The sequence below is a fragment of the Schistocerca americana genome, chromosome X (assembly GCF_021461395.2).
Source record: "Schistocerca americana isolate TAMUIC-IGC-003095 chromosome X, iqSchAmer2.1, whole genome shotgun sequence".
NCBI classification, from domain to species: Eukaryota; Metazoa; Arthropoda; class Insecta; order Orthoptera; family Acrididae; genus Schistocerca; species Schistocerca americana.
The window spans coordinates 506212132-506238846 of NC_060130.1; the positions used below are offsets into that span (position 1 = coordinate 506212132).

A 26715-nucleotide genomic window follows, 5' to 3' on the forward strand; every position below is an offset into this window, starting at 1 on the left:
CGACGGCGGGGGAGGGGTCTGGCCGCAGGCGTAGCGGACGAGACCGGGGCGGAGACTGTTGTCGGTGGCAGTCCCCGGTCCGCACCCCAGCATTGGCTGCGCGGGGCCTCGGGAAACACCGACTGAAAACCGAGGTCAGGGTGCACGCCTGTGACCACGGGCGCAGCTTCTGGTACTGGACGCGACGGGGCGTCGGGACCCACGAAGACAGGCAGCGTCTCCTGACGCTGCGTCGACGGCTGCTGAGTGGGCGCCGGACAAGGCGCTGCGGTGTCAGACTCCTTGGGGATGCCCAAGGAAAGCGGCTGCAGGACAGGCTGCACAGCCACCGCTTGGGAAGGCTGAGGGGTCGACGTCCATCAGCTCCGAAGGCGGTGGCGACTGAAGAGGGACCGCAGGCGCCGGAGCGACCACCTGGGGCGCTCCCGGATGAAGCTGCGCGGGAGGCATCCACGGGACGGGCTGTCGGCGTGGTAGCGGCGACGGCTGCTGCTGCTGCCCTGGGGGCGGCAGCGAAGTCGGAAGGCGCGGCTGGAACCCGCCGCGGACCAAATCTGTGGACAAAGAACGAGCGGCAGAATCCGGGCGGCCAGCGCTGCGCAACTGGTGCTGATGCCTCCTGTGCACCCCAGTAGCACCTTGAACAGTATAAAAACCGCGACCCTGGACACTTATCACGGTACCACGTTCCCAACGACGGCGACCGTGATAAACTCTGAAAAAAACGGCATCGTTGCGCTGAAAACGCGTGCGATGCTCAGAAGCGGCGGGTCGATCCGGGGGGTGCAACAACCGTAGTAGGGTGCGATGACGACGGCCGTGGAGAAGCTCCGCAGGCGAAGGGCCGTCGCGTGGCGTGGTCCGGTACGACGACAGGAACGTGATGAGGGCCTGCTGACGAGAGTGCGTAGCACGAAGGCGGTCCATATGATCCTTGAATGTGCGTACAAAACGTTCCGCTGCACCATTCGATTGAGGGTGGAACGGCGGAGTAAGAACATGGCGAATGCCATTGGCAGAACAAAAACTTTCAAATTCAGCAGAGGTAAATTGTGGACCATTGTCAGACACTAAAACTTCTGGAAGACCCTCAATACAAAAAATTGAAGTCAACGCCTGTATAGTTTGTGCAGACGTTGTAGACTGCATGGGCACAACAAACGGAAAATTACTAAATGCATCTATCACGATGATCCAACGAGAATTCCAATATGGAACAGCGAAATCAATATGTACTCGCTGCCAGGGACCGGCAGGGCGTGCCCACTCAAAATAGCGTTGAGGCGGAGCAGCTTGGTGTTCGGCACACGTCGAACAATCTGTAGACATCTGCGTAATCTGCTGGCAAGAGTCGTCAGAGGAATCGAAGACATCATCCGCAGCAATCGGCAATCTAGAAAGCGCGTCAGCGTTTGCATGCTGAGCTGTAGGGCGATACAGTATCTCTTACTGGTATTGTGATAACAAAAGAGCCCAACGTTGTAGTCTCTGAGCTGTCCGCTGAGGAACTGGTTTAGACGGATGAAACAGTGACGTCAGGGGCTTGTGATCTGTTACTAAATAGAATGGTCTACCATAGAGGTAGTGATGGAATTTTGTGACACCGAACACAATAGCCAACGCTTCCTTGTCCAATTGGCTATAATTACACTGAGCTTTGTTTAGCAATTTAGATGCGAACGCAATAGGACGTTCGGTGTTACCGACTCGGTGAGACAACACAGCACCGAGGCCGAAAGAAGAGGCATCACAAGCTAACACCAGAGGCTTGTTAGGGTCGTAATGGACCAGACAACGATCATTCAATAAAGCCTCTTTAAGCTGCTGAAAGGCTGATTGGCAATCAGCTGACCACACAAACGGAACATTCTTACGGCGGAGACGACGCAACGGTGCAGCAATCTGTGATGCATTAGGTATAAACCTAATATAATATGTCAATTTGCCAAGAACTGCTTGCAATTCCTGCAGATTGCGAGGGGCGGGCAAATCGCGAATAGCTGCTAAATGTGACTGGGAGGGATGAATGCCTTGAGCATTAATAACATGTCCCAGATACTCCATCTCCGTAAGGAAAAATGAACATTTATCGATGTTGCAACGTAGGCCTGCCTGAGACAACACTGTAAACAAACACTCCAAATTACGGAAATGTTCAGTAGGCGTCCGACCGGACACAACAATATCGTCTAAATAGTTGCAACACGAAGGCACATTAGCCAGAAGTTGTGACAAAAACGCTGAAAAACAGCTGGAGCTGACGCACAACCAAAAGGCAAACGCAGAAAACGGAACAACCCCAACGACGTGTTTATGACAAAATACTGTTGTGATTGCTCGTCGAGGGGCAATTGCAAATATGCTTCACGGAGATCAATTTTGGAAAAGAAACGAGCTTCCCCTAACTTATCCATCAGCTCGTCCGGTCTAGGCAAAGGAAAAGAATCAATGACAGTCTGAGGATTAACTGTCGACTTGAAATCAGCACACAAACGTAACTTGCCAGACGGTTTCTTTATAATAACTAAGGGAGAAGCCCACTGGCTCGCTGAAACGGGTTGAATAACACCGTTGTTTTGCCAACGACGAAGTTCATCTGCTACAGGTGCCCGGAGGGCGTGAGGCACTGGACGAGCACGAAAAAATCGAGGCTGAGCATTATCTTTTAACGTAATATGAGCGGCAAAGTTCGCAGCACAACCTAGTTCGTCTTTAAATATGTCACTGTATTGTTTACACAAATCGGTTATGCTGTCTTGAGGAACAACAACAGAATTAATTTGCAACACATTGTCTTGGATAGACAGGCCAAACAAGTCAAAACAGTCTAATCCGAAAATGTTTACACTGTCTGTACCGCGGAGCACTGTGAATGAAACTGTTTTTGTATTGCCACGGAATGTGGCTGGCACGCTACATACACATAACACAGGAATTTGTTCTCCCCTATAAGTAGCCAAAGAATGTTTTGCCGCTGAAAGTTTAGGGCGGCCGATAGCCGCATACGTAGCACTATTTATGAGAGTCACAGACGCACCAGTGTCTAATTGAAAATTGAAGGTCTTATCCTGGATGCGTAGCTTCACAAATAGTTTATTTCACTGTCTCTGGATCGGTGCAGTGGAGGCGGAAGACACAAAATCAGCGCGTTTAGCGCGTGTTCGCTGCTTACGACAACTCGTGGGTTGGGCGGGTGGAACAACAACCCCCGCTTCACTTGCAGTCTGTACATTACGTTTTACAGCGTTTGAATTACGCTTGGGTCGCATAGCAGAGGGCTGGGTGGGTGGCTTATTGCGAACAAGTTTATTACCCACACGAACCGTGGAAGAGTCTTTAAACGCGACCTTCTGGGCGGGCTGGCTTTGAAGAACATGAATATCCATGGGCTGGGCAGCACTAGAATTGTTCTTGCGTTTACGCAAACAAACAGTCTGGATGTGTCCTTTCCTTTGGCAAAAGTGACAAACCGCGTTTCTCAACGGGCAACGTTCACGAGGATGAGCAAGAACACACTTAGGGCAAGACTTAACTCTATCATTTTGCACACGCGGTTGACGAATGTGTTTAACATGACGCGGCCGGCTAGTGTTTACAGTCTGACTCTGCCGGTGGGGCCGCGGGCGTGACATAACTTGCTTTGAGAAATACATGGCTGATCTAACTCACACTCAGCATAGTCAAAAGTATCTTGGGCTTCAATGATGTTCATCACAGTCTCTAATGACGGGTCAAGCAACTTTAAGATAGCAGCACGAATAGGAGAATCTGCAATGTTTTGAGTAATAGCGTCTCGTAACATGACATCACTGTAGGAAGCTCCACACACACAATTAAATCGGCACTGACGGGTGAGGCCCCGTAAATCTGTTAACCACTGTTTATTAGATTGATGTGGCAGTTTCTTTAATCTGAAGAACTTGAATCTGGCTGCTGCCACATGAACTCGCGACTCGAAATACTCAGCAAGCTTGTTAACAACAACGTCATAGTCTAAAGCTTCTGGCTTGGATTCCGGGAACAACTTACAAAGTAGTCGATAGACTTCCACGCCTGCAGTGTAAATTAAATAAAGCTGCCGCTCAGTACCCGTGATTTTGTAGACTGTCATGTGCGCCTGCAACTGCGCGAAATATTCTCGCCATTCTTCTCTTGATGCATCAAAAGCACGGAAAGGTGGTGCTGCCTGTGCTTGTTCCTTTTGTGTTGGAGGATTAGCCGCTTGTTTGGCGATTGCGTCCACCAGACTTTGTATTTGCTGACTCTGTAACAAGATCAACTGTTGTAATTCGGCAGACATAGTGAACACAAATTAAACCAGCCCCCAAAATTTTATCGCTATTGTTAGTATAACCAGAAACAAGTTGAACCAGCCCTGCACACGAGTTCGGAAGCCCTCGTCGCCAGTTTTGTGGCGGCGTTCGTAGCGAACGAGGAGCTCCTCAAACGTGGCCCGCACGTTCACCCGATTTGACTCCTGTCGGTGTTTTCCTGTGGTGATGGCTAAAAGAGAGTTGGATGTACCAACAACATCCGAAGATATGAGGCAGCGAATTCGCAATGAATGTGCAAACGTTAGTGCAGAGACATTAATACAAGTCGGATTGTCATTTAGATGCAGAGTGGCAATGTGCATTAGAAACACCGGACAACATTTGCTGCACTGAAACACTTGTGAGAGGGAAGGGACCCACAGTAATCAAGCACCCCGAGACAGTGAGAGGCAAGGGGATTTACAGCAAACAAGCACCCCGAGATAGTGAGAAGCAACGGGACTCACCAAAATCAAGTACCCTTAAGGGAACAGATTACTACTACGTCCACATCGTTGTTCCTGGGTAACACTAAACTAGTCAAAGAATGCATTGCGGGAGGGTAGACAGTGTCACCTGATAGCATTTTTCCAAATATCAAACAATGTACTTTGATTTTCCTAATCGGATATGTATTTTTGTGAGATATTACCGTTCTGCAACTTTTGTCACCCCATATGCAAATGTGCCGATGACAGCGCCATCTATCACGAACCGAGAGGAATGTTTCATACTAAAGTTATATTTTTTCACGGAGAATCCAAATCTGGAATAAAAAGTAAGGGTTCCTAATTAAGATTTCCTAGTCAACCCCCTCCCACCCTAGGTGGTGGTGCAGGGAGTCGAGTGTTATGTTGATGAATGTCCCTCTTCGAGGTGAACAGTGTTTATGACCACTTTCTAAACCGATGTTTATTTCGCTAAATATTCCGACAATCAGTTTTAAATGCCTCGCCCTGTATATTCTTTACTGTCGTTTCTTGTTAACAATACAAGATCATTTCCAATAATTAGCAGCTTTCACTCAGTTAATACAAGGAGAAATACAGTCTGCAGGAGAAATACAGTCTTCCATGACTCTTGTGCAGAAAGGTGTGCAGTATACTGCTGGATTCATTTTCAGTAAGCTGCCACAAGAATTCAAAAATCTTAGCAGTCATCCACGCGCTTTCAAATCGAAACTGAAGAGTTTCCTCATGGGTTACTCCTATTCTGTAAAGGAGTTCCTTGAAAAATTAAGCTGGTTCCTACATCATATTGTTGACTGCGTACGGCTAGTCTGTTTTGGGTTCATAAAAATTTCATTTTATCTGTTATTACTTTTATGTTGTAATTTCATGTACTGACACGTTCAATGACCTTAGAGTTTTGTTCCTCAATTTGGTCCTACGGGACGAAACGCGTAAAAAAGAGAGTCATGGCATGGTTCTATCCTTGCTTACGTTTCGTTTCACAAATCACTCCAGAATATGAAAGCTCCTCCGCATGTTCATAGGTAACACGTGTGTTAAAATAACAATACTAATTTCTAAATAAAACATTCTAAAAGTCTCCTCTTATTAAATTACATTAAGTCAGCGAACTGTAAATTAGTACCGTACATAGGAACTACAAAAAGAAACGTTAAGACCCACCTTCAGAAATAGTAGAACATTTATTGTCTGGTCAACAGGGGTAACTCGGCGGTAGCAAATCGTCCACACTCGTTTCTTCGATACTATGGTTTTATCAAGGTCCACTCAATACTGTGCTGGGATGCACAGAAATTCAGGAACACAATAACAACTTCAACACAGAAAAGTATTGAAATTACACAAGTTGTGAGACTTAATGCTAAAAAAAGCGCTAACTCTTCCCCACTACAAACCCCATATCACACGTCGGCGTTACTTCGAATCTAACGCAGCGGTCTTACGACGTCACGAACCACCCGTTCCGTGGATACTTAACAAGCAATTCGACTTGCTGAACTTATTTGAGACTGTAACTGCTCTCTGAGTCGTTAACATCTGCAGCATTGGAAGCCGAAACCTTAGGTAGAGAATAATCCCTGGATCACGCTCTAATGTCAATAATACAAAAATGGCCAAATCTGTAAAAAATTACTTCACAACCGCTTACGGTTTCGAAATATAAAGTATAGCGGAACCATTTAATTGATGAGAGAATGATGATACACTTCATTAGTTAGTAAAATAGCTGGCTGCATAGGCAACATACAGCACAAAGTAATCCACGCTACCCCAGTACTTCACACAGCTATACGGGTATGGGAAATGCCTGCAGTAAGAATTCTGTTTGCTGGCGAAACTGCCGTGCCTACAGGCTAGGGAAGAGGAGTGGATGCTATCTCAGTGGGCTGTCAGAATTCTGGCGTTGGGCTGATCCGAAACACACTGAGTGAGGTGTTGTAGGGAACCCTTAGGTAATCTAAACAAATATTGCTGCAGATTGTAAGCCAGCGCCCCCTTTCGGCCAACAACTGGGGAGACAAATCGGAAAACGGTGGATGCCGTGCAAGGTCGAGTTGTCAGAGCAGGTGTAAGATTATTGAGAAACGAAGGTCATCCCCAATTTTTTTAAATAGATGCGTGGTGATAAAATGTGGTTGTTACCCTTGTTTCATTATCCTTATAATACCGTGTGACTTACGTGTTTGCTAGTAGATGGAATCTACAAAGTTATGGCCAGTAGTCATTGTCTAGTCAATGGTTGGCGAAGTCTTTGACTCGACCCATGGGTGAGATCTTCTTGAGTTCTTTGGACGACCACTAGGAAAGTGGTCATAGGGTGAAAAAAGCAGTGTTCGGTTGGAATCTGTTCCGGTGAAAACTCGAGACGGAGGAAAAAGACCTTGGTGGATTCGTGTGCGTCCGCAGCTCGTGGTCGTGCGGTAGCGTTCTCGCTTCCCACGCCCGGGTTTCCGGGTTCGATTCCCGGCGGGGTCAGGGATTTTCTCTGCCTCGTGATGACTGGGTGTTATGTGATGTCCTTAGGATAGTTAGGTGTAAGTAGTTCTAGGGGCTGATGACCATAGATGTTAAGTCCCATAGTTCTCAGAGCCATTTGGTTCGTGTGCGGTTTTCTTTCGGTGAATAGCACTGCTTCAATTAACTTTTGCTGTCATTAATAACCGGTTAATTTATTTACTTGGCTTTTCACCAGTTCTTCTTACTTATTACTTTGTATCTATTGTAACATTATATGGAATGGAGCTTTGCACATTCTGTTAACAGGTTTGCACGCACAGCCATGTGGGCGATTGTATCCATTCGATATTTGCCCATTCGTTCTTGTATGAGATCTAACTAGCCTCTTTCAATGGGAAATGAGAATAAATCACCAGTAAAAGAAACTATATTACAATGTTTTAGATGTTATGCCAGTATAGTTTAAGACATTCTCTTGTCTGATGTGGCCAGTGACAACGTGAATTGGAAATCGCTTTCCTTTATATACTAGCCCCCGTGGTTACATTGTGTGCATGATAGGAAACTTGTAGAGGATCAATTTTATTGAAGTTTTACTTGGCGTTTTTCTGAGAGAGACTGAATTTTTCATATCGTTCATTGCATTGTGGCCGTCAGACTCACGTGCAGTTAATCCGATATTATTCCGATTCCGGATTGGTGAGAGCACCATATATGAATCTGTGTAAATTAATCTCTGACTTAATAGTTATGTTCTCAGATACACAGTAGCAGTTATTCCTCCCCAGTACCCAGGACAGTTTTAAGCCTATGCCAGGACCTGAGTATTCTAATAACTCCAACTGGCTGTGCAATCTTCTCACTGCTACACCCTGTGCAGCAGCAAGGTAAGCTTTTTTGTGATCATTTTCAGCTTCGTAAAGGTGGGAAGGTGATTTCGGTGACCATCTTCATTACAAGCTTTTATAAATAAGTCAGTAGTAGATTTAAGCTGAAGCCTGTTGGGCAGCCAAAATTTATTAATGTGTCAAGGTTTTTGGGCTTGTAGGTGAACTAGTGTGGGTGTTATTAACGCAGTTAGAAGGTCATATCTTTTTCCTGTTAATCATTTATTTAATTTCGAGTAGATACAAACACTATAAAAATATTATTCGTACAAGGTTGTCGCTACAAGGAATGACGTATCTCCACTAAAGCTATAGTTCCTGTACTGTATGTTTCCAGGATCTAATCAGTTGAAGTAAATCCTTTATTTATCGTCCACTTTATCTACCATAAGGCCACTTCAATTATTAAAACAGTTAGCAACAGCAATTTTTCGACCTGCGCTAGTGCTTCGGATAGTTAAGATAACGGATGAATGAATGGGAAAATATATAAACAGGTGTCAAAAAATGGTTGGGAGTTCTTCTCATAAACTAAACAGAGATAATGAAACCAAAATTTTCGTGTCTCAGAATGAAAGCTTACAATCAGAGTATCTCATCAATTCATACTGATTTCAGTGGGACATGGTCTTGTAATGCAGAAACCAGATTGAAACTGTGGGTTACTCAGAGGGCAATGGGGAGGTGTATGTTGGAAAATATTAGGAGACGTATGACAAGAAACAGGTGACCAAGGGAACCGTTCGGAGTGGAGCATGTAATTATGACCAGTTTTATGGGGAATGCCGGACATTTGCCACGTCGGACATTTGCCACGCCGGACATTTGCCACACTTGCCCCTACGCCAGGTAGGGATCCCTCAGGTAAGGGACACCCTTCTTCGTACTACTTCTGTCCGCTTTCAAACCACCGTCTCCACATCTTACTCGATACAACCAGTACGTAAGGGACCTTCTTCTTCGACATCTTGGCGAAATACAGAGCTTCTTTTCCGAAATCGAAATATTTATAACTTTTGGGAAACGAAAGCAATACCGACGATTATGTCAGTATAAATATAGATTCCTCAGTCTGTACGGTAGCTTCCTTTCACGCTTACTGATTACGATAGAAACAGTCCATCGCCATGGGAGCAACAAGAAAGGAACGATGTAAAGAGAATGCGACTGTACGCTAATCATTTCTTTTTTATCACTGCATTTGTGCCTACTTTAATTACTACAACTGCATTCCCAAAACACAACAAGGAAAGAAGAAATGTGTATGTGAATATTTGAAAAGAAGAACGACATACTCTATATTAATTTACTCTCTAAAATGTGATATCCCTTGTGGTGAAACATTAGTTAATAAAGTGTAACGGGACAATGTTCAAAACATGACTGAAAATACTCGTACGTTCACTAAATAGAAATAAGAACATCTATGATTGACATGTCATCTAAAGTCGACGTACAATTTTAAATGTAAGAAATAAGCAAATGAAGTAATACAGAGTGCTATGCTTGTAACGTACGTTGTTGTTCTACATTGTTTAGCTCTGGTATTTACAGGGTCACAGAGAAAGCATCCTAAGTTTTGGAGCGAAAAGCCGTAATTGTAATGATCTGCACTGCAACAGAAACAAGAAGCACAACTTAAGGAAAAATAATGTAATGTGTATTCCAGCTCACAAGCGACATTGAAGCAGATAGTTCCTGTGACTTAGTACGGGCAGAGGCTACATTCGACAACCGGAATAAATTAATAACTGGCTCCCTTTACTGACCCCCAAGTCTCAGATGAAACAGTTGCTGAACAGATCAAAGAAAACTTGAGTCTCATCAAAAATAGGAACCATATTCTACAAATATAGTTGGCAGTGACTTCAATCTACCTTCCGTATGTTGACAAAAATACATTATCAGACCCTATTGTAGATAGAAAACAACTTCTGTAATTGTTCTAAATACTTTTTTTAAAATTGAACAATTAGTTCACGAGGCCATTCAAATTGTAAATGGTTACGAAACACACTTGACCTCTTAGCCAGAAATAATCCTGAGCATCACGACGGATACAGGGATTAGTGAACACAGTAGTAACGAGGCTCAACTCCGTAACAAATAAATTCACCAAAACTAAAAGCGAAATATACCTATTTATAAAAGCAGCTAAAAATTCGGTTGACTTCTTTCTCAGAGACAGTCTCCAATCCATCCAAACTATGTAAGTGAAGACCAAATGTGGCTTAAGTTCAAGGAAATAATATCAACAGCACTCGAGAGATTCGTATCGAATAAATTAATAAGAGACGGAACTGATCCCCCATGGTACACAAAGCACGACAGAAAGCTGCTGCAGGAGCGACGAAAAAGGCACGTATAATTTAGACGAACGCAAAATCTCCAATATTGGCGAAGTTTTACCGAGGCTCGAAATTTGGTGGGCATTTCTATGCGAGATCCATTTAATAGTTTCCACAACGAAACTCTCTCTAGAAATGTGGCGGAAAATCCAGAGAGATTCCGGTCCTATGTTAAGTAAACCAGCGGAAAGGCTTAGTAAGTACCTTTACTGCGCGACGGTAATGTTACTGATGAAGTGGAGTTACTAAACGCACTTTTCCGAAATTCCTTCACCGAAGAAGACGAAGTAAATATTCCAGAATTCGAAATGAGAACAGCTGCAAACATAATATAGAAGTAGATACGCCTGGTGTTGCGAAGCAAATCAAATTACACTATCAAATAACTGATGTTGCAGAGGTGCGTGAACTGTCAGTGACAGAGGAAATCATCAAATATCTTTTCAGAAAGTCCCTAATGTATACGAAAAGTAGGTCTAATACGTTTCTGATGTTCTTCAATAACAATTAATTTTCAGTAGTAGCTCCTTGCCTAGTTTCAGTTACTTTTACTGGCCTGTTTAAAGATAATCAACAATTTAGTAAGGAATTTTAATTTTTAAAGGACTATATCTAAATGTACTTAAATAGATTTACATCTACTATAAATGTTTGCAGCTAAACTTAAATAAAAAAATATTTGAGATGCCAAAATTGTCAACCTTAGGATCAGATCAGTTTTGGGATGTCAATTTTAGGTTCAATTCAAAGGTTCAGTTCCCATCTTCTTTTACAAAACTTATACTATCAGTTTAACAAAGCATGATATTTTAGGTGATAGTTGCGACTCTGAATCTTAAGAAAATAATTTTAGAACTCACAATTATTTAATAGTATGGCCATAATATTAGAAGGTACAAAAAGTTATCTTAACGTGACAACAATAGGAGCTCTTACTGAAAAAGGAAATTGCTACTGAAAAAATTTGATGTAACTGTAAATTCTGGTTACAGGAGGATCATTTGAGTGATGTTTAATGTTGGCTTCGTTAATTCACTGCTTCTTGATTACGCGCTAGTAAACCTAGCTGGGACCAGCTAGTTACATCGTTAAGCTATTTAGGGATACTTTTGTGAGGCTTGAAACACTCTTTAATTTTTACAATAAAGGCTGATTCCCATCACACTTTGCACAGGCTTTGGACTGTCAAAATGATAAATGACCATTTACCATTCTGGCGTGTTTAAAATCAGCCTAAACGGGCTGAACTAATGTACACTCTATTTACAATTACAACTTAATATTAGCACCGATAATGCTGCTTCAATGTTTTAGTAATTTTAACTCAGTAATCTGCGAGGTCTCAGTGGTGTTCATAGTTTTAATGCATTATTTTTAACGTATTTTAGTCCAGTTTCTGAATACGGGCAATGGCTTTCAAGCAAGGCCTAATGTTGCCAGTCTCTTCATAATTCTTTACGATTCTCTCTATCCTGTCGTCCAGCTTCACGTACTTCTTCTTCCTCTTCTTACCTTCAAGATTCATTTACAATTTCATTTCCATGCAGTTTGTGAGCTCTGCTTCCTTTTTCAAGGTGATTCTAGGGTGAGGGTTTCCACTAATACTATTTATTTTGTTGAGCCACCCTTCAACAGCATTCGTCGTTCGGTGCCATTTTCCACGGCAGTTCCACATTTCTAATGGGATATCTTCATTGTCTAGCCAGTTGTCCACAAAGTTGTCAAAAAATTGAGCATTCCGTTATCAGGAGCTTCTGCATGAATCTCAATCCATCCATTGCTTACGTCCTCTGGTTTTACAAATGCCAGCGCTGCACGCATGCTGACGTGAAGTCTCAAATCCTCGTTCGGGCGGTACTCCTCAGTTAGACAGAGAACTTGAATTCTCCTCCATAAACTCTTCTACATGTGGAAATAGCATCCATTTATTTCAATCGTGGGAAAAACTTGACGAATGGCCGATATCGCAGCTGCCTCAAAATCGACATTCACTTCTTTAGGACACCACTCAGGGATTGCTTGTTTTATCAGACGAAACAGACGAATGTATGTCTTTCTTCTTATTTGGGAGCAGTGCAAATACAATAGGAAGAATGTTTGTTTCTTTAATCGGGCCTCCTAGGTCTACGTGTATGGTGTAGATTTGTGCGGACTGCTTGCTGCACCTCTTAAATTTTCCATCCATAAAAAAATGGGAATTTGTTTTTAAACTTTATTTTCCCTTGTTTTCACTAAAAATCATTATTCTCTCCTCTAATCTATCGTCTTCTAGAAGAAAACCAGTGCCATCTCCCATTTTTAATAGATTTTCATGAAGATCAATTTCATAAGAGTTCGTAGGCTCTTGTTGGTTCCCCCGCGCTTGACTCGGTCGACGACTCATGGTTCTCTCCATAGATTCTGAATTCGGCATCGCTGTAACAAAGTCATAAACTTTATTATGAAGATTTCCCATTTCATCCGCGTAAATCTCCGATAACTGTGTAGTTTCTTCTTGAGACCTTCTCTTCGCCCTTTCCACTTGCTTTCTCGTTTCCAGAGCCACATCGTCAGGTGGTCCACAGAGATGTTCTGATACGTTCATATACTTCTCCGTTCTTCGAAAGCAGCTTTCCCTTGCAATGATCCGCTTTTCGGCGTAAGCACATCCACGTAACAACACCTTCTTTAGATTCCCTCTGTTTAAGATACGCGTAACCATTGTAACGAGCAGAAGGCGTGCCCTTGTTCGTTGTAATAACTTCCATACTGATGGTCACGTTAGGAACTTCGAAAGCAAACTGAGTGTAAGGACTTTTGTTGCGACCGGTGTGCGGTTTCGGTGACCGTCCATGGGCATTCTAGGGGTTGGGCGGCGGGTGTGGAGGAGGAGGCGGCAAGGGACCCGACACTTCGGAGGAAATAAAATCGTGGCAAATGTCCGGTGTGGCAAATGTCCGGACACCTTTTATGGGACGTGGGCTGGTATATGGTTTCAGGAAATTTATTGATGGCTATCAAGAGAAACGACCCAGTTAAAAGTGAGAGAGACCTTTAATCTCTAAACAATGGCAGTTGATGATGGTGATGACGCTAACTTTGATCTGCAGTAGGACATAATCTGACATTTTTAGCGCATGAAGGGAATCTAACATGAAACAGCACTGGAAATAAACACGTATAGGAGAAACGTTGATGATTCAGGATGAAAAGCGGCAGATGGCGGCAGCCAACAGCTCTACGTTCGCTGACAAAGCACAGAGACTGTTTCATAATCCAGGCGGCACACTGGCGGTCCCCACGGACTTTACTCCGGATTAGTTACATCGCGGCAGCTTTCCAATTAATCAGCCACATGCTTTTCGCTGGAGACCGGACAGACTTACTAACGTTAATTTATTTCGCAGCCCTCGAGTTTCGAATTTTGGAACACTCTTTCTGTTCGAATCTGATGGTTTTACTACAGATTATTCAGCTTCTCTCCCGACATCAGTTCTGATTTCAAAAGTGACGATCCTGTCTAACCGAGCTATCCGGCCACCTTGACTTGGATTTTCCGTGGTTTCCCCAAATCATTTCAGGCAACCACCAAGACGTTTCCAGTAATCCTTCAGTAATGCTACCTTGTGTTCAGTTCCTAATGACATCGTCTTTGGCGGACTTTAAACCTTAATCCGTCATCCTTCTTAACCGAGCTCCAACTTTAATTACAAAATGGGTCTAATGAGAGGTATCATTTGAAGATCATGTCACTGGGAAAGGGAGGAAGGAGCACAGGCCCGGATTAGACACAGATGGGCACGAACTGGGGAATATCGTCTCATAGGAATATTTCCAGTATTCAACTGCATCGATTTTGTGAAACCACGGAAAACTTTAATCAGATTTATCGGACGGGTATTAGAACCCTGTTCCTCCGGGAAGTGAGTCGAATGTTTCACCACCCACTGCACCACTTTGCTCGGTACAGATGATCTGATAGGCTGTCAACCCCATCAAGTATTCGTTATCAGGCGGTAGAAAGGATTTCCGTAGATTGACTTTCTATGCCAGTAGAAAGAAAAAGGAGGGTGGGGTGTGGGGAGGGTGAACGCTCATCTGCTTTACTTTTGTTCTATTATTTAATATGTTATCGTATCAGAGGCCCCTTTGACCACGGATGAAACAATTTATTAGACCAGAAAAGACCGCAACAGCGTGAGAGATTAGTAAGGCCTCTGTAGAAGCGTCTCTACCACCCATGCAAATACACACATTGTCGGGTGTTTTGGTTACGAATACGAAACCCATCAGAAGAAACGGATGAATTCACTCACTGAATACAAGACAGGAAAACTATTTACTTCGGGATAGCTCTTCCATAACCATTGTACGGGACGGATCCACAGGTTCCCCTTTACACTGGTGCCCAGCACAGCTCCACAATCGTACTTATGTACCAGTTTCTCTGATGTCAGTCGAAAAGTTTCCATACTTCACATTTCTTTTATTCTATGGGAGAGTTCCTTACGATGTTTATATCATTTCGAGGTGAAGTGGTGGTTATCTGTATATACTACTGCAAATGTGTTGTTTCATTTTTTGGTTTAGAAGCTTTTTATCAGCATTCTGTGAGTCTTGTAGTGACTTCCTCTATGATCGAATACCTTTGATTCAGATAGACCCACCGAACCTGAGTTTAAATACGTAACTGTACCTCTCAACGTAGAACTCGTCCCAATTTGCTTCTTCATCCTCCTTTATTCCAGAAAATTGAAGTAGATATCGCGCAGAAAGTTGTCGCAGTGCTGCACAACTGTCCTAAGAGTGGTATTATTCGAACTAATAACCATCCCTTAAAAACTGTTATGAGAGTATCTACAGATTACTGTGAATTATTACAATGATACGACTCGTCTTTTTTGACTTACACAACATACTGAAAGAGTAGATAGTACAAATATTGTATGGTATTGTTGGCTGAATTGGCCCTTATGGATTCAGCTACATTCATACTCAAAACGAAGTAGGAAAGTGGAGTACATGTGCGAAGGAAATCACATACAAGACGCTGGTGCCACCATTTGCAGAATATTGCTCCATTGTTTGGAGTCCTTATGGAGCAGACACGATAGTTCATCGAAAGAATTCGAAGCCGAGTTTTTAGAATCGTAGCAGGCGAATACATTTCATTTTAAAGTGTGGCAGGGAAGTCCAGAAATCGTAAATGGGAATCTCCGGAAAAAAGGCAACGTTGACCTAGAGAAAATCTATTGCGTAAATTTAGTGAACTGGTAGTAGGCGAAAAGTGCACCTACGTAGCTGATTGGTCAGCGTGATTGACTGCTTTGCAGGGGTCTCAAGTTCGATTCCTGGACTGGAACAGAATGCAGTCAGCTTCGTCATGCCAGTTGAGGAGCTATTTGACAATGGGTAGCAGCTCCAGGTCACAGAAACTGATACAGCATGGGAGAGCGGTGTGCTAACCACACGACACTGCATATCGCACCCTATGACGTCGTTGGCGTAGGATGAGACAGCGGTCGATCCGTACCGATGAGCTTACCAGGGTCGGTGGACGGAATTTACGGATTACAGGAAGACTGTGTGACCATTCTGATGTCATCTTAATATTTCTTGTATAGGGACCATGAGAATAAGAGAGATTAGGTCACACACATATACTCAGTTTTGCATTGTTTAATACGCGAAATAAATACGGCAGAAAATCGTTAACATTGACAGGAAGTACCCTCCGCTAGATACTGCGCTGTGGCTTGCGGAAGATACAGAAAGGTGTAGGTGGACCAGTAGTTAACACTGTACTCGTATTCTTGAGAAATAGAGTTCATATCCCTGCACGGCTGCGTATTATGCGTGAATTTCCTCAATCGCATAAGGCGATTTAGGGATTTTTTAAATGAAGTTGTCGATGATATACGGTGCTTAATCTCTCTTGAATTTGTCATCAACGTAACGTTAAACCCTAATCTTCCTTCCATCCCTCGTTATGACGGAAAATTTTTCCATTTTCGCATCCACTGTTTATTTTTCCGTACTAATTGCATGTGTTGCGTCTTCAGAGTAACTAGTTGTTATTGGTGTCGTTTAAGTTGTTGATAACTTGATGATGTTGAGAGGTAGAGCACCAAAGGCGGTGACGAGCTTAATACCTGCATCCTCTGGATGACTCAAAATTAAGAGTGTCAGATACCACAGCAACCGCAGTCACCATCCACTCCGTTTTGACTTTCGCTAGCGCGTACCTTGCTCGGCTATGTTGGTTGGATTCTAACAGTAGGTGCTTTTATTATCTACGGTTACGGATTTCGCTGATGCGTTGCCCTCTGTAATATTATGCCTGAGCAAAATCTAAACAAAGAAGTTAATAAATACTGTTGTGAGTTTGGTATGTTTACAGGATTCAACTTACTAGGATATGGTCCTATTCACCATATCGGTACGTGCCCTGAAATTTTTTATACGAGAAAAATACAACTATAGAAATATACTGTCAAAATTTAAGCTACTATGATGCACAGTAAGTATTTTCTTTAAATATTGGAAGCTACTGAATTTGTAGCCCGCCAGACGGTTGGAGAAATGTACATCCGTACACATTAGCGTGTCTCAGATATAAGGCAGATTTTTTGGCATAATCTACTGCGCGTACCCTCTACTTTTCTCTTTTTGACATTAGTAACTCACTCGAAATACTCAATGTTAGTGCTATTACGCTACGACGACAAGTGTCTGCTCAGTGCCAAAAATGTGACATGAAAACTTGTACTGAGTGAGTGCGGAAGAATTTTGAAACTTCATGTTTATTTGGCAAATGAAACATCAATGTGCCCAGATTGTTTTTATATACTGTTTAACATGTAAAGAACATTGTTCTATGAATTTTCTTCTCAAAGTTTGCTTCCTGCAGTCGGGATAAATATTTCGATTTTCTTATACGCATCGTAACAAAAATTGCTTTTGTTCATCAACCGTGATTAAACCGTAAAAGTTTTGCACCGACTTAACCGCTCTGTCAGTTGTAGCGCTCACTGTCCTTCTTTCTGGCTTCTTGAAACGAAGCATTATTTGACCATATAGGAGGACATTCGGGGAGAACACTGTCATTAGTTTCAAGACGATCGAACAATAACTTTCTTATGAGTGAAATGAAGTCGTAGATGTTTTTCTCTGTAGTTAAAAAAGAAAACGTGAATTAATATAATTGTGATGCAAACAGAAAACTAAAGAATCAACTATATTTACTTATTTATCGTATCATACATTGGACAGCAAAGTTCTGACTTCGATGCGATTTAACGTTTACCACTAGCTTGTGAATTATCTGTTTGTAAATTTCCAACCATTTTACTTTAGTTCCTAGATCCACATCATCATCAAACAGTGACAGGACAGAAACTTCATCAGTCAAATACCATAAATGCTGACTTATCCTCTGGAAAGCTGCTTTTGAGACTCTTTTATCAATTTTTTAGTGAGCCTTCATCCACTTCAGAAAGCAGTAATCTTGGTAGAGTGCATTTACCGGTAAATTACATTGGAGTCGTGGCTTGACACAAGATGTCATGATGAACAGACAAACTTCTAACAACACTGCCTTATCCTTGCTCGTACTTTTGAATTGAACTCAGAGTAATGATATTTTAGGGAGTAACTAGTCTCTCCTTCCACTGCACTTGGTGCATGCGGCATGGAGGTCAAATCTAAATTTTTCTCTGTTCCTCTCCATCTCAATATATCACAGAAAGCTCTGACAAATCTCGATAGTCATTTTTGGCATGGTCAGTTCATTTAGCAAAAACTCGAGCAGATCGTCAATTTTGGAACCCGTCAGGTGCAATGTGAGCTTCTCTTTAAAGCACTGTATTTATCAGGCTCGACACTTCTTCAGTTAATTTCGAACTTTTTTTAGGGTGAAATAACAGAATTTGTTGTCACTTGACTGATTTTCACTTCGAAATCGCTGTTTCAAACCAATTCATACATTGATTGGCGACAAGCAAAAATAAACAGATTTCTGCATTTTTTCTGGAAGCATACAGCACAATAATGGAACTGGATTTCAGTGTACAAACGCGTTACAAACAGGCTTCGCCTGTTTGCATCCTGAAGAGCTTTCCAGCCTTGGAACAGCAATTTGTTCTTTATTTCCATGTGAAATAATTATCGGAGGACGTTCTTGTTTTGATTTCCTATTGCCTAATGCGTACAATAGTTTGCCATTCCAGTGAACAATCACAACAGCTGGTATCTCGTTTCGAAAATTAACTTTTGTAGCCTCCATTTGCTCTTCCCGTTTTTTCGTACGTATTCGCTGAATCGAGGATTACTTATAGAAAATTGATCATTATTATATCCATGTTTCTAAGGGGTAGCTCCAAGAATAAATACTGAATATCTCGTACTTTCTAACACCTATCTAGCGCTGCTACTAATCGTGAAGTAATGAAATTTTTTCGCATCGTTGGTTTACTGATTCCAGGTCGTATGTTTTCGACCACAGTTGGGAAGTCTTTTTGTTACTGTACGTCATTTTCTTTATAATGAGAAGATGAGCCGTTTCGTAATGATTCATAAAATGATGTCAGAGGAGTTGGCATGGAAAAATGTTTAGCACTTCTCTTTTCTTCCTCAATAGTTCCGAGGCGTAATGTTTCCCTTCAAGCCAGTTTTTTCTTCGCTCTAGCTAAGTGACCAAGCCTACCTGCCTCTCTGGCTCTGTAAGAAAATTGTATCTTCATTTCTTTTAGTTAATTCCAGTACATCATCGTGTGAAATGTCAAACAAATAACCTAACTTGTTGAAAATCTATTGTCGGCGCTGCTCAAACACTGTGACTTCCTCCAGCTTTGATACAGGTGTACTAGTTTCTTCATACAAATAGGCAAATGTTTGTTAGGTATATGCGCCTTTTCCCAGAAAATAATACATTAGCGAATAGTAAGAATTTTCACATTCACTGACAGTTAAATTCACTTCACGGAAATTATAAAGTACAAGTGCCGGAACTTGTCCATTAGAGGGCAGTTTTGAACTTTTTATTTGATGTTTTACGGCATTTACTAAAAATATACACCTTTTAGAACTATCACGTAACCACAGCGACATGTTCACTGACTGCCAACAATACGTTTGCTAACGGTATTGCAAACACAATGATGCGGGAACGCGCATACGCTTTACTTAGCAGGCATTGCTGACCTGACATCTTTCAATACGAGTCAGCACGGGTCGCCGAGATCTTACGCTTCCGAAGTTTAATTACAATCGTTTTTACATCGTATAAAGAAATTAAGAGTGTATGCATCAAAAAACTACTTCGATTTTTAGAAAACAGCCTGCTGCGCATACACAACAGGGCAGGCGTATGTGCTTCATTGACAGCGCATCGGTAAACAATTAACACAACACCTCGCGATCGAAATTGTTATGCGAATTTCGAAAATTGTTAGAAATGGAGATGAAATAAAGTAATATTCATTGTGTTTCTTCATAGATTCCTGCTAATACCATCTGCCTGTAAAGGTTCTAGAGTTTCATAGAAATGCAGAATCCAATTCATGTTGTCAATGTTGAAAAGATGAAATATGAAGAATGTGGTATGCAGTCGAAATTACGTCCTTCTCCTGAAGACGTACGTAAGCGTTATTTGTTAGGCACTTTCTTGGACATTGATCCGAATGATTTCGACCTTTCGTTAGAAACTATGGAAGGTTTAGTAGAAATAGATAATAACTCTGACGATTCTGGGAACTGTTGTTCTAAGAATGATAGTACTTGTAACATGAGTCCGGAAGAAGACTACTTGCTAGCCCAAAGAAAACATGTAGAGTAATACCTTTCAGTGTCCGCCCCCGGTAGCTGAGTGGTACCTTCTGTAATAAAAAAAACTGAGTGAACGGATCAACGAACAATCTGAACGGGTGTCATGAGACGTACGCCACGGACATATACAATGAACAAAACAGAACAAAAGGAGATAAAAAAAAAGTGGTCAGCGTGACAGCATATCATTCGTAAAGACCCGGGTTCGATTCCCGGCTGGGTCAGAGATTTTCTCCGTCCAGGGACTGGGTGTTGTATTGTCATACTCATCATCATTTCATCCCCATGGACGCCGAAGTCGCCGAAGTGGCGTCAAATCGGAAGACTTGCACCAGGCGAACGGTCTACCCGAAGGCAGGCCCTAGTCACGCGACATTTGCATTTGTTTATAGCTTTCAGTGACAAAGAATATGTGGTCAAATTTTGGTTAAACGAAGGGTGTAGAAACCAAGTAAATTTCAGCAGTGTGCAAAGTCGGTTTTGTTTCGTAAAATCTGAACGTGAATTGTATGATGGAAGAAATACGAACATCAAGTCATAAACACGCACCAAAATAAAATTCGCCATAGTATGAAAGAAAAACTGTTTGGAAGATTTAAAATTGCTTGTGAGACATACTGTTCTGTTGATGAGGGACATCTACGACACGCGCTCTTCAGGTTGCAAGTTAGCTGAAAATTATTTGTTTCCAGGCTTCTTCTGCCTAATTAAGCAGATTCAAGAAATTATTCAGAATAGAAAGTCGCAAAATTACGAAGGTTACTTCGATTAACGTGTAGAGGAGATGCCTTTAATAGGCAGTACTATAAAGAAATTCGTAGCTGACATGAAGGTGTAATTTATTGTTAATTTTCAGGGTATAAAGCCGATCAGCCAAATTTCGTGGAAGAACTGCACGCAAATAGTGTGATAAGGACGGTGCTGGCGCAATTTTGATATCAAATTAATATGCAATTTAGTTAAACTGATCAATTAATTGCCCCTAGACCACACCCATCTGCCCAGGGGTCCCCGCACCCTCCCCCTTCCCCACCACTCCCCCTCCCCCTCTCCCACCTACCCTATAGGCGGGAATTTCGAAATTTGGTGGGAATTTTCTAATTTTTGGCGGGAAGTTCAAATTTTGGTGGGAATTTCGAATTTTGGTGGGAATTTCTTTGTCCCAGGGCTGTGCTGAAGTTCCATTCCACACCCTCCCACAGAAACTGACGGGAATTTAAAAATGACAGTGCCCTTTCCTGGACTCGAACCCTGGTCCTTCTGGAAGGAAAGCCCGGATGCACCCCCAATATAGTTATACCACCAGAGGGGCTTGAAATTGGCAGTAGCCAATAGGAACACAGCAGCTGATAACATAGGGGACGTAAGGTGGGCCCAGCAGCTCTGCAGCCTCAGTTACAGTCAGTTAGCCAGCATGAAACGCCAGCTGAGATCGTCCAGCGCCGTCCAGCCACAGACGCAACAGAATGGGAAGAAGCCGCGGAAGAGTAAGTACCCCTTGCTTAATTTCTGTGTTTACTGTCGTGCGAAGAAGATGAGTCTTTGAGCTTATGTCATCGCTTGTAACGATTTTTCTTCTTTGGTCACCAGTGGAGGCGACGTCCTCCAGCCTGCTTGGGTCCGCAGCCCGTCGGGACCCACAGCAGTGGCAGCATCCTGGGATCCTGTAGAGCATCTGGTCGGCTTGGTGGAGCAGTACAGTCAGCTGCTATTGTCGGTTGAAGACACATATCCAGCCCCTGACTCGCTGAAGCGCACTGAGGGTCCGAGTCAGCATGACTTACGTCGGTACTGAACCCCATCATAAGCGCCATCGCAGAATATTCAATTGCAGAGTATATAAGTATGAGCAGTGTGCATGTAGACGACTTCGAAGAGTCGGTAAATATGGTGCCTACGAAAACTAATGTACTGCCAATGAGTTTGAGAGAAATACATGCTGAATTCTATATTTACAACAAGGTTTTTTTTAAATTCTGTATTGGTGTTAAGATAAACAAAGAACATGTTCATGTAGTGCATCCTGCGTATGATTACGGAATAAAAATGTATATAAACATGTATGTGTTCTTATTTGTTGCTTCTCATTATACTGCAAGTTCTAAACCTATTGCCACCAGTATTTTCATTGCAAACATGCAACAGCAGAAAATTATTTCATTTAACTAAATTCTATGTAGAAGCCCATCGTACGCCAGTACCTGACTTAGCCGGTAACATGGCATTATTTTCCATAAAAACGCACTGCAGACCAGAACCTGACATAGTAGGATCATGGCAGGGTGGTTCAGGTATCAAGACTTTGTCGTAAGCGGCTGGAGTTGTGACATTGTGCAAGAAGACCGGAGGTGTACTCCTTCCCCAAAAAAAATACGTGCAATAATTGTGGGTCCATCCAACAGAGGCAAGACTAATGTTCTCATCGTCTTCATTGTGCATGTATGTGTATTTTCAAAAACAAACAAATGGTTCAAATGGCTCTAAGCACTATGGGACTTAACATCTGTGGTCATCAGTCACCTAGACTTAGAACTACTTAAACCTAACTAACCTAAGGACATCACACACATCCGTGCCCGAGGCAGGATTCGAACCTGCGATCGTAGCAGCCGCGCGGCGCCGGACTGAAGCGCCTAGAACCGCTCGATCACAGCGGCTGCCCCGGAAAGTAAGAGAGCGATAATGAGAAACTTCTTATTAATTCATAAATCAAAAATGCTCAAAGGCGACAGACTATGCCTAACTGTCAGAATAACAGACTATGTATATCGAGATCAAGAACCATGTTGCGGTAATAAATAATACGATGTGCATGAATACTGTTTCATAATACTGATGTAAGAGACACATATTCAAAGTAATACACAGTAATTTACAAACGAAACAGCAAAGTATTCAACTTACACAGTTAAATATACAATCCGATCACAGTTTCTTGGCAGCGTTTGGGAGCAATTACGTACGTCTTGTCCGTACTTTGGGGCGTGTAGAAAATTTTGTGGTCTTAAGACATGTCTATAACTATATGAATATCATAGTTTAATTAGTCGATTCATGTGTGTGTAATACAGTAAGTAGCACGAAAATAACCTACGTTACAACTAACTTTTTTGTTAAAAAGTCAGAGAGCAATTGGAACTCATGCAAAGAGGAAGTAGTGTAGTCTCTAAGAAAGCTGTGGAATCGTAGCTCTTAGATGCGAGACCGCTGCTGGTCAGACACTGATTGTTGGCCCCCAGCCACCGAATTAGTCACCAGCAGACACTGAAAAAAGACAAGGAGGTCCGTAGACATGAGAGAAACGAGTCGTAAAGAGACAGCCGTTAGTCTCTGATGACACTGCGGAAAGCGTGGCTCATTGCCAACTTCACCACTGAACACTTTTTCTGCCACATCTTGCCCTGTAATTGCTCTAGTAAGATTAAATGGGTAGGCGACGGGTCAAAACACTCGATGAAGGCTTCAGATATAGCGAACTCTCCACACGAAAGTTCCTCCTCTCAGCGACTCGCTTTTTGTTCCACATGTGCAGGGTCTGAAGTGATCACCCTCTCCTTTTTCGATGCTTTACGTTAAGCTGCAGTCTGCATCGCAATTCCAATCAGCTCAGCAAGTTATCACATACTCTGAACTAGTCACCAACAGAAAGGAAACATTGCGTTGACGAGCCAAACCATTTAAGAACACTGTGGGCACGTGACGCAGTAAGGGAAGTACATGAGTGGAGTAGAGACGACTGAGAAATCATTTTAGCGATGATAAGTCCCGCTAATGGGGAAATCCACTGACATAACCGACTTTGCCGAAGAGTAAATTCTTATGGCCCAGCGCCTTTGAACTAGCATCTCGGAAACGGCGAAGCTAGTCGGCTGTTCGTCTATAGCTACCTATTATCCTGGGCACTTTTAATGATTTTGAGTTCAAAATGGCATTTCACTGGCCATTAAATGGAAACAGCCAACTGCAGTTCAGTATATTACCAGCCATTAAAACGCAACAGCCAACCAGTATCTAGCCCCAGAGCCACAAGCTTGGTCATGTTCACAAGAATCCAAATGATCAGAGTTGCATAGACTGGTGCATTGTTCAACAGGAACTGAAAACCTCATATTGCACTACTGGCCATTAAAATTGCTATACCAAGAAGAAATGCAGATGATAAACGGGTATTCATTGGACAAATATATTATACTAGAACTGACGTGTGATTACCTTTCCACGCAATTTGGGTGCATAGATCCTGAGAAATCAGTACCCAGAACAACTACCTCTGGCCGTAATAACGGCCTTGATACGCCTGGGCATTGAGTCAAACAGAGCTTGAATGGCGAGTACATGTACAGCTGCCCATGCAGCTTCAGCACGATACCACAGTTCGTCAAGAGTAGTAACTGGCGTATTGTGACGAGCCAGTTGCTCAGCCACCATTGGCCAGACGTTTTCAGTTGGTGAGAGATCTGGAGAATGTGCTGGCCAGGGCAGCAGTGGAACATTTTCTGTATCCAGAAAGGCCGTACAGGACCTGCAACATGCGGTCGTGCGTTACCCTGCTGAAATGTAGGGTTTCGCACGGATTGAATTAAGGGTAGAGCTACGGGTCGTAACACATCTGAAATGTAACGCCCACAGTTCAAAGTGCCGTCAATGCGAACAAGAGGTGACCCAGACGTGTAACCAGTGGCACCCCATACCATAACGCCGGGTGATACGCCAGTATGGCGATGACGAAAATACGCTTCCAATGTGCGTTCACCGCGATGTCGCCAAACACGGATGCGACCATCATGACGCCGTAAACAGAAACTGGATTCATGCGAAAAAATGACGTTTTGTCATTCGTAGACCCAGGTTCGTCGTCGAGTACATCATCGCAGGCGCTCCTGTCTGTGATGCAGCGTCAAGGGTAACTGCAGCCATGGTCTCCGAGCTGATAGTCCATGCTGCTGCAAATGTCGTCGAACTGCTGTTCGTGCAGATGATTGTTGTCTTGCAAACGTCACCATCTGTTGACTCAGGGGTCGAGACGTGGCTGCACGATCTGTTACAGTCATGCGGATAAGATGCCTGTCATCTCGACTGCTAGTGATAAGAGGCCGTTGGGATCCAGCACGGCGTTCTGTATTTCCCTCCTGAACCCACCGATTCCATTTTCTGCTAACAATCATTGGATCTCGACCAACGCGAGCAGCAATGTCGTGATACGATGAACCGCACTCGCGATAGGCTACAGTCTGACCTTTATCAAAGTCGGAAACGTGATGGTACGCATTTCTCCTCCTTACACGAGGCATCACAACAACGTTTCACCAGGCCACGCCGATCAACTGCTGTTTGTGTATGAGAAATCGGTATGAGAAATTGGTTCCTCATGTCAGCACGTTGTAGGTGTCGCCACCGGCGCCAACCTTGTGTGAATGCTCTGAAAAGCTAATCATTTGCATATCACAACATCTTATGCCTGTCGGTTAAATTTCGCGTCTGTAGCACGTCGTCTTCGTGGAGTAGCAATTTTAATGGCCAGTAGTGTATCTATCAAAGATACAGAATGATACCGACAATGATGGTGTCACTTACATTATTTCCACACCTGTATTATTTATCACGAATATGTAAGCCTCATACTCACACACACACTCACACACACGTTAATTGTTCAGTTATTCATAAATGATTGCCTTATACTTCACTAAAAATATTTATGTTAAATACACCTAAAATGTTACCTCAACAGTTAATTTCATCTCCGTTTTATACTTCACAAGAAAGATGTTTATATCTTTATTCTGCCTTATCAGTAAATTCTATCTCTCTCTCACACAAATGTATCAATGATTAGCTTAAGTTCTGAAGTCAGAACTATACTCTTGTGAAACTCTCTGGATGTGAAAACTTAAGCCTATCTTGAAATATAATTGTGATTCGTCCACGCCTTTAAAATTCAAGCTATAAATTAAATATGCACGATTTTAATGGATAACGCGATTTTTTAATGCCTCTACCATAAATCATAAAGTGGGAGTTTGCACAAAATAAGTACTTCAATATGAATGGAAGGTGTCTTCCATTCAACACAATAATATATTCTGTGAAGATATGGTTAATCTGAACATATCATGAAAGATATGTATGGCTGTAAACCAGCTGGCAAATTGGGAAGCTCTTACACTCGGAACAGCACGTTGGACATGAGACAGGTGATTGTACAAAATTCCGCAGGTGCGGACCAAGAATGGCGTATCACGCTAGTGCTGCCTGTTTATGCTCAACGTAAGTTATTTACTGATGGCCTCGGTTACCACTGCCGTTGAGTGACTGGCTCACCTACTGCGGACGAGGGTGCTTTGCTGTTGCCGCAGCTCCGACCCAAGTCGTCTGGTAAGATGCACTCTGTGTGACATGTTCCCACGAACTCTTCTAATGTACAGTTCTTCAT

At 42.7% G+C, this 26715-nt stretch overlaps 1 protein-coding gene across 1 annotated transcript; it reads right to left on the minus strand.

Moving 5' to 3' along the window:
* Positions 1-273: 273 nt before the first annotated feature.
* On the minus strand, positions 274-26715 carry LOC124556096 (actin cytoskeleton-regulatory complex protein PAN1-like). Its single transcript, XM_047130121.1, has 2 exons — positions 26604-26715; positions 274-554 (listed from the first exon to the last, which is right to left on the minus strand). The coding sequence occupies exons 1-2, from the start codon at positions 26713-26715 to the stop codon at positions 274-276; spliced, it is 393 nt and encodes a 130-aa protein (XP_046986077.1).

Bases quoted from the DNA above. Each gene is read 5' to 3' on its own strand.
- LOC124556096 (XM_047130121.1), bottom strand. From the start codon at position 26,715: ATGAAGAACTGTACATTAGAAGAGTTCGTGGGAACATGTCACACAGAG. The intron at 555-26,603 runs GTGAGCCAGTCA...CTTTGTCCACAG, and splicing joins AGCACCCTCGTCCGCAGTAG to ATTTGGTCCGCGGCGGGTTC.